Source organism: Drosophila sechellia, chromosome X (assembly GCF_004382195.2).
Source record: "Drosophila sechellia strain sech25 chromosome X, ASM438219v1, whole genome shotgun sequence".
NCBI lineage: Eukaryota > Metazoa > Arthropoda > Insecta > Diptera > Drosophilidae > Drosophila > Drosophila sechellia.
Genome location: NC_045954.1, coordinates 11150861 through 11170780, shown reverse-complemented (window position 1 = coordinate 11170780; position 19920 = coordinate 11150861). Strand labels below are relative to the sequence as shown.

The 19920-nt window shown below is 40.8% G+C and overlaps 3 protein-coding genes across 33 annotated transcripts in view; 1 reads left to right on the top strand and 2 right to left on the bottom strand.

The window, feature by feature from the left end:
* The first annotated feature begins 2 nt into the window (after window positions 1-2).
* On the top strand, window positions 3-1324 carry LOC6619857 (putative gustatory receptor 10b). The gene is made up of 3 exons (XM_002044034.2): window positions 3-315; window positions 374-1096; window positions 1155-1324. The coding sequence occupies exons 1-3, from the start codon at window positions 76-78 to the stop codon at window positions 1311-1313; spliced, it is 1122 nt and encodes a 373-aa protein (XP_002044070.1). The 5' UTR covers window positions 3-75; the 3' UTR covers window positions 1314-1324.
* Window positions 1325-1400: 76 nt separating this feature from the next.
* On the bottom strand, window positions 1401-6360 carry LOC6619856. The gene is made up of 3 exons (XM_032725609.1): window positions 3063-6360; window positions 2803-2997; window positions 1401-2739 (listed from the first exon to the last, which is right to left on the bottom strand). The coding sequence occupies exons 1-3, from the start codon at window positions 3136-3138 to the stop codon at window positions 1691-1693; spliced, it is 1320 nt and encodes a 439-aa protein (XP_032581500.1). The 5' UTR covers window positions 3139-6360; the 3' UTR covers window positions 1401-1690.
* A 346-nt stretch (window positions 6361-6706) lies between these two features.
* LOC6617665 (disks large 1 tumor suppressor protein) overlaps window positions 6707-19920 on the bottom strand; it is a 36732-nt gene continuing 23518 nt past the window's right edge. For 10 of the 31 annotated variants that reach the window (XM_032725785.1, XM_032725784.1, XM_032725783.1 and 7 more), the window contains 14 exons: window positions 18741-18764; window positions 17264-17815; window positions 16500-17202; window positions 15185-15272; window positions 14914-15127; window positions 14425-14838; window positions 14262-14364; window positions 13266-13340; window positions 12269-12313; window positions 10360-10440; window positions 7746-7895; window positions 7369-7651; window positions 7223-7314; window positions 6707-7144 (listed from right to left, as the gene is read on the bottom strand). In XM_032725785.1, the coding sequence (XP_032581676.1) occupies window positions 7038-7144; window positions 7223-7314; window positions 7369-7651; window positions 7746-7895; window positions 10360-10440; window positions 12269-12313; window positions 13266-13340; window positions 14262-14364; window positions 14425-14838; window positions 14914-15127; window positions 15185-15272; window positions 16500-17202; window positions 17264-17815; window positions 18741-18764 (2931 nt within the window). In that variant the 3' untranslated portion in view covers window positions 6707-7037. Of the gene's footprint in view, window positions 7145-7222; window positions 7315-7368; window positions 7652-7745; window positions 7896-10132; window positions 10441-12268; window positions 12314-13265; window positions 13341-14261; window positions 14365-14424; window positions 14839-14913; window positions 15128-15184; window positions 15273-16499; window positions 17203-17263; window positions 17816-18740; window positions 18765-19920 lie in introns of those variants that run through there. The other 21 variants (XM_032725797.1, XM_032725804.1, XM_032725803.1 and 18 more) reach the window with 15 other exon arrangements.

The following is a 19920-nucleotide window of genomic DNA, read 5'->3' as shown; positions in this document are numbered from 1 at the left end:
TCAATGGGTGGTCGTTGTGCTACTTTCGGGACGATGGACGATGGCGTCGAGCCAGCCAATTAGTTGCCGGCCACCATGCGAGTGGGCAAGTTGTGCCGCCTGGCTTTGCGCTTCTGGATGGGATTGGTAGTGGTCCTGGGATTCTCCAGCCACTACTACAGTCCCACTCGACGGCGTCTGGTTCACTCGAGAATTCTGCAGACATACGACTGGCTTTTGATGGTCATCAACTTGGTGGCGTTTTATGCCTACTATAGATACGCCATGACGTATTTCCTGGAGGGCATGTTTAGGCGGCAGGGATTCGTGAATCAGGTAAGAATAAATCTGAGACTATAACATACTTATCATATCAATTGCAAACAAATTGCAGGTGACCACTTGCAACGTATTCCAGCAGCTACTGATGACAGTGACCAGCACCTTATTGCACCTTCTATTTGAACGGCAGGTGTGCCAGACGTACAACGAGGTGTCCACTATTTTGGAGCAGGACCTGCAGCTCAAGGAGCACAGTCGCTTCTATTGCCTGGCTTTTCTGGCCAAGGTCTACAATTTTTTGCACAACTTCAACTTTGCCCTAAGTGCCATCATGCATTGGGGCCTGCGACCCTTCAATGTTTACGATTTACTGGCCAATCTGTACTTCGTCTACAACTCACTGGCCAGGGATGCCATTCAGGTGGTCTATGTTCTGCTGCTGCTCAATCTGTCGGAGGCACTGCGTCTGAATGGTCAGCAGGAGCACGGCTCCTACAGCGACCTCATGAAGCAGCTGCGCAGACGGGAGCGACTGCTGAGGATTGGAAGGCGGGTGCATCGCATGTTCGCCTGGCTGGTGGCCATAGCCTTGATTCACCTGGTGTTCTTCAACACGGCCACCATTTACCTGGGCTACACCATGTTCATCCAGAAGCACGACGCCTTGGGCCTGCGTGGCAGGGGCTTGAAGATGCTGCTCACGGTCGGCTCATTTTTGGTCATCCTTTGGGACGTCGTGCTCCTCCAGGTCGTTTGTGAAAAGCTTCTGGCCGAGGAGAACCAAATCTGCGCCAGTCCAGAGGATGTGGCTTCTTCCAGGACGACTTACAGACAGGTAGGAAAATTATATAATTCGGATAAGTTATATTAATTAATACTTATTAATTTTCTAGTGGGAAATGTGCGCTTTGGGACGAGCTATTAGACGATCATCGCCAGAAAACAAGGTTTTGGGCATGTTTCGAATGGATATGCGATGTGCATTCGCTTTGATCAACTGCAGTTTGTCCTATGGCATCATAATCATTCAGATTGGATACATACCAGGCTAATTTAACCATTCCAAAGAAATTATTACGCCGGTGCAATCAGCACTCAATCAGCAGTTTGCTTCACTTAAGTTAATTACCAGGATAATCTGGAGGATTGGATCTCTGGTGGTATGAAAACATACCTCGGAGCCAATATATTTATTGAACGAAAAACCGTGAAACCTAGAGGAATTAAGCTAAGCATAAACGTAAGAAATAAATATAAATTGTGGAACAAAGTCCAACGTTGCTATGATTTATGTTTTAATTTTATTGCAAACCAATGGGTTGAGTTTTCAAATTAATTTAGGCATAAAGCATAACAAACGTTATAAATTTTTGGAATTTTTAACAGGTTCTTTTTTTGATATAGAAAAAATAGTTTGAAGCATGCGATTTCATTGTGGCAAATGTTTAGCAGGTCCTCCATTGGACTTGGTCGCTGGTTTTCTTTTCGGTGCCTTTGAGAAGACATCCGGATTTTCCACGAAATTATTAACCTGATCAACCGACAGAACCTCCTTCTTATCGAGCACTTTTGTGAGAAAAGATTTCGGATCGACAATTAAGGAGTTCATGCTCAGATCTGTTGGCTTGGAGGATGTGGCAGGATTTGTGGAGTTGGCCTGCCTGCCATCACCTTCATTCCTGTTTATGAAACCCAGTCTTGTGTTATCCTTACACCTGATTAACTCCACCTTTTCCGCCCTCAATCGATCCAGGCGCCTCTGCTCCTCCTTCATCAGACTGGCGGCTATTTGCTGAGAGTTGGATTTGATTTGGATTTCCGATTTCTTGGTGCAGCGAATGCGCATGTGGTAGGCTTTGGAGGACGGCGGGTTGTCAGTGCTGGCGAAGGAATCAATGGAGCTGCCGCAAGGATGCAGGCCATCTATGTCCAGCTTGGTCTGCATCCTGGAGATCCTTACATCCTTCACCTTGGAGGGCTCCTCGTAACCGAAATGGACCAGGGAAATGGCCTTCTTTAGCAATTGCACCACCGCTTGGACCTCCAGTGGCCGCTGTTCCGGCACCATGATCTTTGGATTGGGAACAGTGAAGTCATCGTCCGATTGCTGCCTCTTCACTTCCACTTTAGCTTCTTTCTGTTTCTCCAGTAGCTTCTTGACCCGCTCGTTCAACATCCTGGCCTCCGATTTTCGCACCATTCTCTCCATATTCCTGGTCCTCATCGCATCAATTACCAGCTGCGAGGACATCATACGATCCCTTTGCGTCATTTGAAGAATCTTAAGCGGTATGGTGGAGCTAGATGAGTGAGAGTCACTGCAATCCTGGGATAACATGGTCCTGGCCAGCTGCTCCTCTCTTCGCTGCGCATTGTATAACCTCAATGTTGCTGATTTTTCAAACGGAAGGCGTCGCTTATGCCTCTTCGTCTTTTTGTCCTGGTCTCTCACCAAAGGATGCAATCTTACTAGGTTAGCTACCACATTTTTAAGCTATATTATTACAAATTTCATTCAGTTTAAATCTTTAGAAACCCTACCATTTGGATGTGTGTTGATCCTAAAAGGTGTTTGTCCTTCGGTGTATGAGATTTGCTTGCTATTGGGCTTCGGCTTATTTGGGTCCTGTCTGCGGGGTTCATTGCCACCGGAAGTACTGCTCGAGTTATTCCTGGTCAATTGCATCAGGCGTCTCCAGGGACTCTGCGCGCAGATCCGCGGCTTGGCATCATCATCTGGTGAGGATTAGGTACAACTTTTGTGAAATATTCTACATGATAAGCAACCTAATGAACCCTACGCATAAGACGACATTGTCGGGAGCCACAAATCTTCAAGATCAACCTTATCCAGTCCAACTTGATGGTATAGGCCATTGCCAACTGTAACTGAAATGCAAAAGGGTTAAAAAGGAGAACAGAAGGCGAATTTTGAGACCGAATTTCACGATGGCTTTCGAGTCGAGTCCATTATATAATTTGGAAGGCAAGCCCAAAGAAAACGACATTAGATATGACGCCTGCCCAGATAAACTGTAAACAAATGTTAAATATTTCTTGTTCGATTTTATTATATACTTTCATAATACAATGAAAATAATAGCCACACAATGAGATTCAGCTGCAACCTGAAAAGTATGCTACAAAAAGTGAATACACTCCTCGTCAATTTGCTAAAATCTAAAATCAAGTTCATGAAAACTGAATAATGAAAATGCCAGGCATATGATTACGTATTTTTATTACGGTTTATTTCGAGTGTGTTTTTGGGGTGTGGGCGAGTGTTTCATCCGCTGATGAACAAATTACATTTGACATAACACATAATGAAAACGCATTTGAGGCCGAATGGGGTCTCTTATTTTGTATCTCGCACATGAACATGAGAGTATTGTACATATGTTGGGTGTACTTGTGTGTTTTAGCCCATATATTCTTTTGTATCAACCCAATTCTTAAACTCATTACTATCCATCGATTTCCGTTTTGGTTTTAGCACTATCGTATATATATATGTATAGCATATATAGCTCTACTGCCGATCTGTTCGCGAACTTCAACGAAATTGAATTTGATTTACTTTCCTTACTGATCGCTAAGGCTAAAGATTCCTTCTTCTTTTTCTCCTTTTTCCTAGTTTTTCATGGTTGGTATGACTAGCAAAAAACGATTTCCTTGTTTTTTGTTTCCATGGGGGGTGGCAGTGGGTCAGGATGTAAATGTGATGTAAACGGGATGTACATAAGTGTGAGCGGAAACCATACGAAAGCTGCCCGTACATGTGTCTATGTGTGTGTATATTTTCATCGAAATTCGATTCGATTCGACAACAACAACAACAAAAAGAAAAGGCACAATTTTGATGAAACGCTTTCCCATGCTTTGTATGCGCGCGCGTGTGTGTGGTGGATAGGATATACATACATATATATATATCATCTGGGACGAAAGGGTTATACATTTTGTATCATACTTATTTTTGGGTTTTTCTTTTTCTTTTTTTTTTTGAGAAAAGAAAGTCGCCCTTCTCAGCCGCTCTTGGGGCCTCTAATTTAAATATATATTTTCTTTATCTAGTTGATAATTGCTTGATAGTTAGTTCTCGAGGGTTTCATGTTTGTTAGTAAAATCTAAGGCTAGTTGGAAAAGTGATTTGAATTTGGTATAGGTTTTTCGTTTACTGGGGGCCTCGCTTTCGGAAGAACCGCATGGAAAATGGGCCTTAACCAGTGATTTAAATATTTTTGTTTGAGCGAAAAAAAATCACTTGCTACGAATAGTCACCCTGTTTAAGCGATTATCTATAGTTAACTCCTCTGCACATCGTTTAATGTTAGTTAATGCAATGCTTTCCGTATGCTAGTTGGATGTATCAAATTGATTAAGAAGTTCGATTTTTAATTAGTTTATTACACTTAGAGTTCCTCAGCTTCTTCTTTTTTTTTGCTTGTTTTGTTTTCTTTTGCTTTGTTTAGAGTGGAAATTATTCGCATAGTTTTTATTTTGTTTTCCATTGTTTGTCCTTTTTGTTTTAGGTTGTTTATTAAATATAACAATGCTCTCGGCGCATACATTGTGAAAATTATAATGAATTTGTTTTCTCTTTATTCGTATAATAGTTATATGTATATATTTTTGAAATAATATCCATAGCTGCTGCTGCTGTGGCGTCGTCGACGTTTTTGCAATATACAAAAAAATTTAATTAAAAAAAAATGTTTTAAGTAGTTCGTAAGATAGCGAGCAATAGAGATGGAGAGTTAAAAAAAATAAAATATATGCATATTCGTATGAATTATAATGTTAACACTCAACTTGAATTTAGCTAAATTTTTTTCGAACAAATTTCGTATGTGTTGGTTTTTTTGTTTTACATTTTCTGTGCGTTGGCTATAAATCGTATATTGGTTTACATAAATTAATCAGCAAATATATGTATAGTTATCTAGTTTGAGTTGATCTCATCTCCAGCTCTGCTTCTCCATCGTCACTTCCTTAATTATTTATTTATTTGCTTTTGCAATTCGATTTGTCTGGTGTGTATATAATTAGACCGCAGCGGTAGTCCATTTGTGTGTGTGTATGTTATTTATGGGTTTGTGTGTTTGTGTATGTGTGTATTATCTACATACTATATTTGTTTTATAGATTGTTAAATATACAATATTTTACTCATTATATAGGTTTAAATCAACGCGACAACAAATTCAATTTCTCCTTTTCCAATCGATTGCTGTCGTAGTTTACATTATTATGCGGATGTTTTGTTTTTATATGGTAAAATGACTTTGTTTCGACGATCTTCTGCGGACTATGGGCTAAATGGTACAGATATAGTATAGTAAGTGGATGTGTGAATGAATGTCCGTGGTTCTATATGCAACTTTTCCGCTAGTTACTAGTGTTTATCATACGCATGTTTATTGATTTAATTTTTATCCGTTTTATATATCGTTCTTGTTTGTTTCAATTTTGTGTTGCTTTTAGGCAAAGGCGAGTGGGAAAAATTACATACATCTAACAACAAATGCACCAACGTTTTTCATCATCTCCATCGTTATTAGCGTCAATATTCATCAATATATATATTTATCATTATCATTAGATCGTAATCGTAAATCGTTATCGTCATTGTCTGACTTTCCGCTAGATCCGCAACCGTTCGCATTCGCATTCACATCCGCATCTGCATCTGCGTCCCGTCATCGTCGTCATTATTCGTAGTCAGCTACTAAACATTGTCGTACTTAAAGTTAACCACCATGCAATGCAATGCACTTGTGCCTCAACATCACTGTCACCGGCAAAACATCGGTGTGCATGGGTGGGGTGCCTGTGCCTGCGCCTGCATGTTTACATATTCATACAGGTCAATATATATCAAAAAAACACATTATCGTCAACATAACTAACTGGCTATAACTCTTGGCTCTCGTATATAAACATCAACATAAACAAACAACACTCTAGCGCTTAACGAACTCCTGAAAGCCCTCATCTTCGCTCGTCTCTATGCTTTTATAATCGGATCTTAGTCTATATAAGTGGTGTATACATTCATATATATATTGATATATATATATTGATGTATTGATATATATATATATATATATTGATATATATATATATATATATATATATATATATATATATATATATATATATATATATATATATATATATAATATATATATATATATATATATATATTATAATTCGCTTCTTTTGTTTATATCCAACTTTGTTCTAACTAAAAACTATACACCTTTGTCCGCTACAGTTTGAACACCCATATCTCATCTCATATGCCAAATGCTTTGCTCTGATGTTCGCTCATTTTCATCATCGTCTAGCTGGTGGATGTACGTTCACCTAATCTACTAATCGTACATCAATGAGTGCATCCAAAAAAAATTGCTTTGGACAATTTGCTACATTAAGTTGGCTGCTGCGGCTGCGTCGTTATAAATTTGTTCTGTCTGTGGTCAAGTTGGTTAGTTCAGGTCCGTGGTTACGTTTCCGTATCCGTTTTCATTTTCGTTTCCTGTCGTTGTCAGTGTTGTTGTCGGTGTGGCTGCTGCTGTGGTTGCTGTTGCTGTTGTTGTTCTTGTTGTTGTAGTTGTATTAGTATCTGTTGTTACTGTGATGCATCATCAGTGCGGCGTCTTCTGCTGCGGCTGCTGATTTGTTGCTGCTGCTGTTGCTCCTATTGTTGTTCTCGAGACCGGTCGACATCGAACTCGAGGCGGCAGTGTCCAAGTTGTGGTGGCTGTTGGTCATAGAGATTCCTTGGAAGGTACCCAAATGGTTGGTCCCGATTGGGACCAAATCATCGATTTCACTTTGCTGTAGATCTCCTCGATGGTATCGCCCTGGACAACGCCTGTAGTTCGGTGGCAAATAAAAGAATAATCATAAGATATCATATCTATAAGATGTTTCTATATTATCTTGACCATACCCGTAAAGTATTCGCCGAATTCCTGCTCCATTTTAATCGCCCGCTCGTAAGTCTTCTTGGCCTGCTCCTCCGTCATGCGACGATTCATTTCCCTGTGAAAACAAAACCATTAACATGGGAAATCTTTGGACATGCGGAAAACCTACATCACTGAATCCACCGACTTGGGCTTGATGAACACGGCGACGGGATACAGCTGGGCCACTTGGAGTCGCTTGATGGCGTTCCCGGACACGTCCAGGATGCAGTGCTTGCCCTTCTCTGCCACTTCGCGCACGCTGGCCACCGATGTGCCATACAGATTGTCGTTATACTGTCCCGCCTCGATGAACAGATGGTTCTGGATATCCCGCTCCATTTGCTCGCGAGACGATACAAAGTGGTAGTCCCTACCATCCACCTCGTACTCCCGCTTGGGTCGGGTGGTGTCTAAATGGAAAGAAGCATATGTTGCACTTGGTTAAAATATCGCTGTATTTGGGGGCATCATGAAAAGTCATAATGCACATAATGCACTACTTACGTGGCACACAGGAGCCGAACTTGTCGGGATACTCTGATATAAGGTCATCGTTGATGCGATCCTTCAGAGGTCCCAGTATAATCACCGGACGCGTGTAGTTGATGGACAAACGCTGTACGGCCTCGTAGGACAACACGTTCTCCTCGGAAGCTGGAAAGTAGGGTAAGCAATTGGATTAGGACCTTGACGTGCAGGTGCTCTACATCATCGCAAAGTGTTCTAAATGAACGGGAATCGGAGGGGGAATGGAAGGTGGGAATTTCTTTGGGACAAATATATCTTGGGTATCAGGGAGTCTACAAACAAACTTCTAAATCGGTCTATATTGCAATTGGAAGTTAATATTTAAAGAGATCAGAAAAGATCAAGGCATGTCAGTTAGGATAGAACTAAATGTGTATACAATGGTTAATTTCAGCTAGTTGGCAGTTGCTTTCTACGAAATTTAAGGGTTTATTGGAAAAATTTGTATCTCTAAATTAGGTTCGTTAAAAATAAAGCTCTCGCACACAAAAATTTACAACAAAATTTCAATTGATAATATTTTCCGGAATGAATTGGCAAAATAAGAGAGTACAAAATCAGTCAATACTTGTCAAGTTATACTTTTTTACTTATCAAGCATTCACTGTGCTTGGTGGATAACTTAAAAATCGAGCAGAGGAAACATTCGAAGGAAATAATGCTCAATGTTCAATCGGGTTTCCTAAGAAGGAGTCACTTAAAACTTAAAGGTACAATAAAATGATGTGAAACGTAGTGTCGAAATCAATCGAAAACAAATCCAAATGTAAATGCAAAATGTGGAATGGTAATAAAAGCTACTACACTTATGTATGTCTTGGGTCGTATACATATATAGGATATAGAAATGATAATCATGATAAATAGTAGTACATAGAGCAGGCGATCTACGAGCAAACAGTTAACAGACAGTTGGCAGACGTGTCTTACATGGTTACATACTACATACATGACATCATGATGTTACATACATGGCACACAAAAACATTGGACAACATGAAATCAAAATCTGTGTGTCGATTGTTGAGAGTGAGAGTGGTATAATTATGTTTAGATCATTAGAACTAGCTTAGGTGATTAACTTGTCTTTGGTTGCACCCAGGAGGTATGGGTTTTCACATATCTTTTGGCTGCTGAGGTGTTTTTGGGAACGCAGTCGCACTTCTCCTTAACCAGGTGGTGGGTTATGGGATTTACTCACTTGACGCCTTGCAGAACTCACAGATCAACACATTTTGGGACTCATTTACAGAGACACGAACGTTGAGCGCTACGGGTTGGATTAACAACTGATCGATTAAGCCAAATAAAACTCCCTCGATTTGTACAATTCCTTTATTTCAGTTTCACTTCTGGTTGGGTTTGTGTTTGGGTTTCATCTTAACCCGCAATTAAAATTCACAATTATCTCTGAACTCTAAGACGAAAGGTTTTCGGGGGAGCGGTATTAAATCTGATTGAATTCTTCCAAACAAAAACTCTGATTTTGCGGCGATTCGGTTGGGGTGGCACATGCAAAAGACATGACACACTATACAAGCATTACATGAAAACATCAACAAACCAACTGAATTTGAATCGGTCTAGAACTCTATATACCTACATATATAGAGAGACGTGTGTCGACGAGGTGAGTGGGTGTGTTTTTGGGCTAACTAAGAAAGGGACTGGGACAAACAACTATCCAGGCAGAAGGAGAAAGTGTACTTTCTAGGCTCAGCTCATTCGGGTGGGGATCGGATATTTTCCACATCCATGGGTTAACTTCTGTTACTGCTCGGGTGATGCTACGCAATGTGGCAACCAAGGAAAAAAATAACAAGAGAAATAGGCAAACGATAGGGGGTGTGGAAGTGTCAGTTGTGTGATTCCGGTGGGTTCACATAATTTGCTATCATCATTCGATTCTACGCAACTATCAACAATTCACAACAGTTGAAGAACTTATAAACAAACTATAAGGTCTAATATTAACAAAACACGATGTGTCCGAGGAAGTTTTATGGATGGGCTTGAAAATTCACTTAAATCTTGAAGACAGTTTGTATGCAGCATTTGCATATGGTTTTAAATAATATAAAAACAATTGTTCAACTAGCAAGAATGAAGTTTTTGGCTTAAAGGTTAATACTCCGATACACGAAATGAATTTAATGAAAGGAAGAAAACCAAATCTACTTAAAGCCTTTGCAGAATGTTATTATTCAAATAGATTCTCTTGGAACAAAGCGCCATAGAGATGGATAGATATATAGCAGAGAAAGAAACAGATAGAGAGTGATGGAGTGAGACAGCTTGAGTGAGAGACAAAGCAAGAGATAGGCAGAAATCAAAGAAAGAACGAAAAATATAAACAAGAGGAATAGATTTTGCAAAAATTTTGTTTCTTTGTATTCATAACTAAATATTTAACTTTCATTCTTTCGTTTCTTTTTAAGTAGAAGAAAACATAAGCTTTGTTGTATTTTTCACTAGTATTACAAAAAGAGAAGAGACTTGTTGCTTTTTTTTTTTTTTTTTGCTGTTGATTCTTGTGGTTGTTTTGATTTTTATTTTTTGTGATTGTTGGTTGTTCAGATGCTCGACTTACGATAGTCAGCATCATTATTCTCCAAGTAGATCAGAGTTATCTGCTCCATATCGGGTAACTCCACCCTGTAGATAATCTCGCCTGAGCAGTGATTAGTCGATAGCGATGATAGCGTAGTTTTAGAAGAATTTAGTAGTTGGTTGTTGTCGCAGTTCGTGAGCGCATGGTTATAATAAATATATATGTATACAGAGATATATATATCGGTGGTCATATTGTTGGTTTCAATTTTTTTGTTGTTCGTTTTGTTTGATTGATTTGAGAAGTTAAATATTTATATATAGAGTGATATTGATATGTGTGGTATGGGATTGTGTGTATTTAGAACAAGAGAAAATATTGTGAGTTAAACAGAGGTTTACAAATTAAGGATTTGTGTGTAGTTTCGGTGTAGTTCCATCAAAATATATAGTTCGATATATATTTAGAAACAGAGAAACAGAGAGCGAGAGAGATGGAGTGGCGTTGCGTTTGCGTTTTACGCACAGTTATAAATCGGTAGTAGATATAGTAGTAGAATAGTAGTAGATTCGAACGGTAGTAGATGTTGTTGTCGTTGTTGTTGAAGTAGTTGTAGTTGTTGGTTGGTTGGTTGGTTGGTAGTAGTTGAGTAGTAGGCAAACAACACAAGAATTCAAAGTAGTTCACAGACACAGGGGTTAAATGTAAAAGAAGAACAAAAATACCAAAGGATTAACAACAAATCGAAATCGAAATCACCATTTACTCATGTCTTGTACTGTCTGTCTGTGACTGACTGAGAAATAAAAAAAAAATGGAACTCGAAAAGGTAAATGAGATATTTGAGTTTGGGTTCTTAGTTACGAGTTCCTCCCCTGTGTACGAGTGTGGTTAATTCGTGTGCATTCCGAACTGAGAATTGTCCAAGGAAATCATTACTTCGGTTGTCTGTATCTGGGTGGTGTATCTGTATGATGATCTGTTCTGTATTCACATCAAGTACGCCATTCCAGTTACATTTATATGTACAGTATATATCGCATCGAGTGTGGCAACATTGAAACACGACGTGTGATTGATACAAGCGCATAATAATAGAACAGCAAGTTGAGATCGAAATGGTATATAGTTTGATTTCTGTCTGCATGTCCGTATATGTATGTACACACTATGCAATGTGAACAACCAGGGGGATCCAAAGTATTAACTTAAAAGACGAACAGAAACCCCTACAAAATAGAGATCTTTTCCCTGGAAGATCATCGTGGGATTGTAAGAAGGTTCGATGTTTGGGCTCCCTTTTGTGTCGAGGGCCAGATTCATATTCAGATATCCTATGCAAATCAGACGTACTTCCGATTTAACATATGTACTTCCTTTTTTTAATTCCTTTATACATTTAGTGTACATTTAATGGACATTTACATGCATATGATAGAGTTCTTTCAAAAGTTACATTTTGGCGATTCATTTATTCCGCAATTGTCTTGCGGAGCGGTTATATATATGGAATATAATGGACTATATATATTTAGAGATTCTTGGCATGTATTTATAGCGATAGAGAGTGATGTACGAGTAGAGATCGCCAGATACATGTGATGTACAGATGTATATATGCAAATAAAAAGCGCTGAAAACCAAAATCTCTAACGGAACCAACTAAAAATCAAGGAACAGTAATCACGTGTAATGTGTTGATGTATGCATGTACGTAAATAGGTATGTTATGTATGTATATATGCAGGTAAGTGGTTATTCGCATGTGTTTCTGCTGAAACTGTGTTAGTTCGTACAGCAAATGCATTTCTATGTATGAAAATCGAAAGTTAGCATGGTTAAATGTATGTTACGTCTTTTTTTATGTTCAGTGGATTTACTCAGATATATAGATAGATTGTTATGTATAAGTAGATATGTTGGTAAATTGATCTGATCGAGTACATACCTCCTTCAGCATTGGCATCGTCTTGTGTGTAGCAAAGCATAAAGGCTAGAAAACGAAGAGAAAACAAACGAGAAACCGAAAGGGAAGAGAAAAGAGAGAAAACAGAAGAGAAGAAATCGAAAGAGATATGTTTGGTCAGTTTAAAACAGAACAGCGGTTGAAATCGGTTCATTTGAGTAGACACACCATTATATATTATTATAATTGGTTTAAAATGTGATCTTGAATGGAACTTATCGCATCGAATACCATTAATTGATTAGCTTAGAAGTGTAAGCTTTATGTTTTATATGCAAATAAAATATGTATGTAAGAACAATTCAAGATTTTTGTAAGGTTTAACAACCATCAAAATGTTCCCTCTTCTTCTGTATGTATTATAATAGGAACAGGATGGCAAGAAGTTTAAGGTTGTTGCTGGTTTTTCAAAAACTGTTTTAAGTCGTAGTGATGTAGATATTTGATGAAAGCAGCTGGACTCAGAAATTTAAGGTTGTATATTTTTTTGATAGAGAGAAGAGCGATAAGAAGATAAATGTACTGTCAGTAGAGAGTTGCGGGAGGAAAAGCTTTTTAAATGAACTAAAGAACGAAATCAACTTGGTTTCATCTCGATGGGCTGTGGATGATGTATCGTAAGATGTACATTGATGTAAAACGTGCAACCCTGCCGCTGAAGAACACTCTTCGGATACAGATACAGTTACGATTATCTTTAGCTTAATCCAAGACTATATACACGATAGATGGCCATGAGCTATATAACTCCCCGCGAGGACTAACTGTTAGTAAGATCGTGTGACTATAGCTTACTGTCTAATATGTGTATGGGTGTGTTCGTATACAAGGTGTTGTTTATGTGTGTGTGTGTGATTGTTAACCAAGACTAGACCATCTGAGAAGCCCTGACACCTGAATACATTTACAAGCGGATACATCTCGACATTTATACCGCCAGCTTCGGCTCTGTTTGGAAACCTTTTCACTTTTCACTTACGTTGCGGTTCATTCGACTGGTTGTTGTTGACATTATTGATGTCAATCTCGCTGGTGCTGCTCACAACTCCATTGGCTAAACATATAGTTCGGGATCGGGGCACACACAAAATAATACAACATCCAACATCCAAGCATATCGAATGGGACAGGAAATGTGTGAGTATGTTTTTGTTTCAGTGTGGTTGATTCGTCGGTTCGTCGATGGATCCGATCGGTTCATCCGGAATTTGGTAAATGTGGGTAGAATGAGTGTTTGGACATCACGGATTTCGGTTGGGAAAACATATGAAAATAAACAGTAATGTAATCATATAAAATGCATAAAACAAAACAATAAAAAATCGGTTGGGTCAGTGGGTAAGTCTTTTCAACCAGAAACATCAAACGAAACATTTATCTAATTTATTTTAATAAGTTAAAAACTTCAACTCAGGAGATAAAACACAACGAAATGGGACAGGAATTAACTTTAAGTATTTGATGACTATTCTTATCCAATGTTTCCTGTGTAAAAAGAAAACTTGCATCCTTTCATGCCCACAAGTTACAAAGTACTTAACGAGTTTTCTGAATCTTATGATACGTACACGTAGGATGATTAACTTAAAAACATATATTACAGCATAAAGACATAACTATGAGAAATCACCACTGAATAGAAAAAAAAAAGAACAGGAGAAGGACTTTGACAGTGAGTTTTAGGTGACCTCGCGATAGAAGTTTCAACGACATTTATATATCTCCTTATCTCCGTAAGCAGAACAGACACAAACACAAGTCAATCAAACACCCGCCCAAAAGCACACACTCTCATTCAGACAGAAATTCAGTAGAGAAAGTCTTTGAGCCTTAAGCCTAGGACTAAACCAAAAAACGCCTTGAGTTTGAGTTGCTTGATGTTCTCCCATTATTGGCCATCTCCGAAGGAAGAGCGAACGATTGAGACTGTGAGACAGAGTCGGACTGCTGGCTTCCCTTGACTTGGTCTACTTACGCTCTTGGTCGCTGCCATCTTCATTCTTCTCATCGCGACTCTTCATAAACGGAAATTTGCGCGAGAATGTGAAATTCTTTTTCTTTCGATCCAATGTCGATTGCTGCGAGATGGCAAATACGAATGGTTAATAAGATAACATTGTAAATATGACACCACTCACCTTATCCAGATTATTATTAGCTGCCGCATGTCCCTGGAACTTAACGCTGCGGTCCCTAGCTCGCATTTTGCGCTCCCAACGCCTTTTCGATGGTACAATACCGATTTGTTCGTCCTCGTTGTCGCCGAGAACTCGTCGTGCCTGCCACCATTCGTCGTCGGAGGCATTGGTGACGTGCAGGATATCGCCGTGCTTGAAGGGCAATCCTCGCGAGGGCAATCCATCATCCCGATTCGGATCGTAGTCGAACAGGGCGCGCACATATAGCGATCGCTTCTGCGTGGTGCGTAGCAGCGTTCCCGATCCGCCGGCACCGAGGGCAGCCTGTTGTTTCAACTCTTGGATGCGTGCCTCAAAACGGTTGTACTCCTCTGGGCGGTACTGCGCCAACAGGGTCACCACACCGCCAGAAGTCTGAAATAATAATAATAACATTTCATTAATTGTTCGATTTCGATTGAATTCAGGTGAAATTTCACTTTGACTCACCTTGAGCGCCTGGGCTGCCTCTTCGTGGGTGGCGTGCGTGAGGTTGACATTGTTCACGCTGAGCAGCTGGTCGCCACGCTTCAGCTCCGAGCCGAGATCCGCTGGACCGCCGGCCAGGATGAAGGACACATAGATACCCTGGCCATCCTCGCCGCCAACAATGTTGAAGCCCAGGCCCTGCGGTCCCTTCTGGATGGTGATGGTGCGCGGTTCTCTGTGAAATCGAGTTATTAAATATCGGTGTGTACAGAAAAGTGATCGAGCCACTCACCTGGTTATATCCTCGGTGCTGACTGCGCGTGGAGTTCCTGGTGGAACGGCGGCTAGGACATTTGTAGAGGCGTATCGCGAGCCGGGCTCTAGGTTGTTATCAGAAATTTTTGATTTTGGTTTAGGTTTATCGGTCGTTTTTGTTGCACATTGAATGGGAGTTATTGTTATTATTATTATTATTATTAAGAAATGACAGAGACAGACAGATAGATAAAGAGGGAGACAGAGACAAAGATAGAGAGAGATAGATATAGAGCGGTTAATAATGCCTTGAGAAATAGAATGTTTTCTTGCGGTTTCAGCGCGTCCAGAATTGTCCAGACAGAGAGAGACAAACGCAAAAGGGACAGAGACAGCTGGCACCGACGAGAAAGAGAAAGAAACTGTTTAAAGTAAAAGACTGCGACAAAAACTGAGGCCAACGGAAACAGAAACGGAAGACAACAGAACGGAAACTGAAGATTGCACTTGTTATCCCCGCCACAACACAAACACACACTATACACAGGCATACACGAGATCCCAGGCACACCAATACCGCTTAATATCACCTTAATATACAGCACAACAAATCAACACAAAGATCGCTTGATCAGACTATAACGGTCTGATCCAGAACACAACTCTAGAACACTAGGCGCAACTTCGGAGGGCGGGATGTTCAAATCAACAGCATGGCGGTGGAGGAGACTACAGGGGAAGGCGGGAGAGCAGCTTCCAGCGTGTGAAAATGAAAGCTATCTTTTCTAGAGCCTCAAATTAACGTGGCACAGCAGCAATAGCAGTAGATATTTTTGGGCGGAAGAGGAGGGAAATATTGGTATTGGAGCATATATACGAAGGAGGAAGGATTGGGATGATTGGAGAGTAAGGAATTGAACTCGCTTCAAGTGCCTTTATTAGACCATAGATTCCATAAATGCACTCGAGCGGTTCCAAAACAAATGCACAAAATAGTTTAACAATTCAGATGCTAAAACGAATTGGCAATTAAACACAGATAAAGAAAGATACAATTTCTCAGGGCATGAATTCAAAAAGTATTAATAGGAAAAGATGCACAAATGCAAGTTGAAAGCAACTGTTCAAATTAGATAGTCAAACAATAGCAATCATAAATCATAAATCATATCAAATAAAATGTTATAGAAGATAAAGAAAGGATACAAATACCAGAGATGAGGGCCCAGCACAAGTGCATTTATGCAAGGAGGTCGCAGGACCTCCGATAAACACACTCGACCGGGACATTGATAAGCATAAATTAGTTACAACAGAATATCGGTTAAATAATAAACAAATGAATCGCTTACGGCGCGGCTGGGGTGATTGGGATCGGTTGTTTGTTTGATTGGATTCGACAGGCAGGGCGGGCATGGAAGCATTGTTATAGAAGGAGTTGGCGAGTGGAGATGATGCTGCTGCTGCTGCTGCTGTTGGTGTTGCTGCTGCAACAGTTGCCGTCGTGCTGCTGCTGCTGCTACTGTTGTTGTTGTTGATGCTATTAATGTTGTTGATATTATTGCTGTTGCTATTGCTATTGCTATTGCTATTGCTAATGCTAATGCTGCTGATAGCGCCAAGCGACGGCGGCAACTTGCTGCTACTGTTGCTGGCTGTGGCCGTGGCCGTGACTGTGGTGACTGTGGTGTTGCTGATTGTGTTGTTGCTTGCAATGACTGATGCAGATGCAGATGCATTTGCTGCTGCTGCTGCGGCTGCTTGTGGTGAATCGACAACCGTCTGTCCCATACTATTTAGCGCACCTGTCGACTGCGAATTGACCATCGGCGTCGCATGCTGCTGCTGATGCACCTGACTCTGACTCTGGCTGGTGGCCAACTGCGATTGGGACTGCGACAATTGTTGTCCGGATGAAAGGCCTCCTCCTCCGCCGCCGGACGCACTGGTGGTCAGGTGCTGTGTCTTTCCAATGATCAGCGTCACCTTGTCGGTGATCGACTTCAACGTGGCCACCGCCAGTTCGTGCGTTACGTTCTCCAGGTTCTTCTCGCTCTGTCGGAAGGATATACAATTATCAAATTAGTTGCTAGCAATCAAAAGGGAATGAACCTACTCCGTTGGTGCGCACTGCAATCAGCTTATCTCCGATGGACAGACGTCCGTCCACCTGCGCTGCTCCGCCGTCCATCAACTTGGTCACATAGATGCCATTGTCGCCGGGGATGTGCTGGTTACCAATGCCGCCGGCAATGGAGAAGCCCAGCCCCTTGCCGCCCTTGACCAGATCGATTTCGATGACCTTCGGTCCGCTGGCCGCACTATCCCGGGCATCTCCTGCCGACGATCCCGCTGCCGGGGTGGTGGCCGTTCCACGTTTTCGCTTCACATGCAGCTTAACAACATTGCCCGCCTTCTTGAGGGCATCCACGGCGGAGGCATGTGGCACATCCACCACGGACACATCGTTCACCGATACGATGATGTCGTTGATGCTCAGCCGTCCATCGGCGGCAGCTGCTCCGCCGGAAATGAGCTTGGTGATGTAGATGGAGGTGTCGGTGCCGATGTGCGGATTATCCGTACCGCCGGCAATGGAGAAGCCCAATCCAGAGTTGCCGCGCTCCAGCTGAATGTCCTCGTATAACCAGCTATCATCGCCATTCACCTGGAGGAGATCGAGGGTCATTAAAATGGTTCATAAAGAGATTAGTTGCTTGGAAATCATTACACAAGGAATAGATAGTTTAAACAATGCGGGGTGAGTGAGTGTTTTTTGTGGTAATGATGAAATGTAATGAAAGCTGTTTTTATTATGCGAGTACATACATGAATAACACAAATATGAAAAATGTTTTATGTTTATGCATAAAATAATCATATGAAAGTTGATTTACGCTCCAAACATTTATGGAATTTATGAATGTAAACCATTGTTTAAGTTATTTCATAATAAAATCTAAAATGTTGATCGTATCGAACTTTTTCCAAGACTGTATACATATGATCTTACATATTTGGGTGGGTAATAGGTATGCATTTTTTGAGAGTAATTACATATTTACATGGGTGCTTCGTTAAGTCACTTTCTTTAAAACAAATGCAGCAAGCGATTCACTTGTTTCAGTTGTAAATTGCTTGGTTATTGCTCGAAATATCTAGAAATACGCCCCGAAAAACATTCTTTCGAGCTAATTTCAAGAATATGCGCTTCTCAGCTTTTCAGCGACTTGTGATGTCATTGCATGGATAATTCAGTTAGGCGGCGAATACATAAAACAACATGAACGGAGACGATCACACAATTGAATGCAAATGCAGTTAAGACGACGACAAACAACGTTGATTTTTTGGCCCGTTTCCATTTTCGATTTTACTACATATTGCATGAAGTTGGGAGGAAATACATATATGATGATTAGCTATTTATAAACATGGGATCTTTTAAATTAAATCTTATATACATTTACAAAAAAACCAATAACAAGTTTAAACTATCTTTATATTTTTGCAATATGAAGTTGAATTCGAAAATGGCAACAGGTGGGTTAAGGTTCTAATCTCGTTTTGGATCCGTCTGTTGTGTGGCTTACCTTTGTGGACGATGCCTTATGGAGCTGTAGAAGGTGATGAAAGTGAAAGAGAAACGTTTAGAGAGGATGCCCAATTGGTTCGGTGACTCATTAGCATACGGTATTAACCCTACAAAGCCCCCACGGCCGCACCCTCGCCGGAGATGGCGGCGAATCGGTGTCAATGGCATTGGAGTCTCGAAATATCTTGAATTAACTGGGCCGTGCAGCCAAAACTCTCGTTGCAATTAACAGGCGACCAAAAAAAAATAAATATAAAAAAACAAACAACAAATGGATGAAAAGCAACAACTGTGCGCTAAAAATGGCAACAAAAACCACAGCTTGCACAACTCGCAGCGATCTTAGTGGGTTAAGGGGCGGGGGGGAGGGGGTTGCGGCATCGTTAAACGAGTTCAATTGATTAGCAGGCCAGTGTAAATGAATTCATCAAGCGGCGACGACAGCAACATTAACCCCAAGAAGCTGTACATTATGCACTGCAAAAGTGGGCGTCGCTCCAACCCTCCTCCACCCACTTAACCCGCCGCAGCCCCACCCATAAATTCCCATATCGGACGCTCTTGTCTAGCGAAAAATTGCCAATTAACCCTGGGAGTGGGTCAAGTCAAGTATACGCCTAGGGAGCCTAAGCAGGCGGGCTAAAAATATTAATATATGCTCTTTGGGTTAATCGCTGGAGGATACTTCGTGCTGCAGCTACAGTGGTGCGTCGCTACAGGCGATTTCTTTCGCTTCTGATTACAATTAACGATTATGATAAGATTAAACATATGTAAAATAGTTGAAAAATCTCTTTAGAACTCATAGTGTAACTGAAGGGAACATAAAATGCCAACAGATTAACGCTAACCCATTCACATTTCATGTAGCTTAATGTCTGTAATTACAGCTAAAGACGTGTTACATCTGCGAGAAACCCATTAGCGGGCAAACACTGTACGCGGCCACTTGGGCTAACAGGTTCGTGCCGCTCCTGCTTCCGCTGACAACTCTGGTTACACTTTTTCCAACCCAAAAAGAATTATAAAAGAAGAAAAATTACATCATAAAGTTAACAATCGGAACTCACTTAATTCGGTGGGGTAGGAATGCGGCGGGCGGGAAGGGGGCGCCATGGGCGTGTTGGGACAAACACACACACAAGACTTTGAGCCAACTAAGCTCCAAGCAAAAAAAA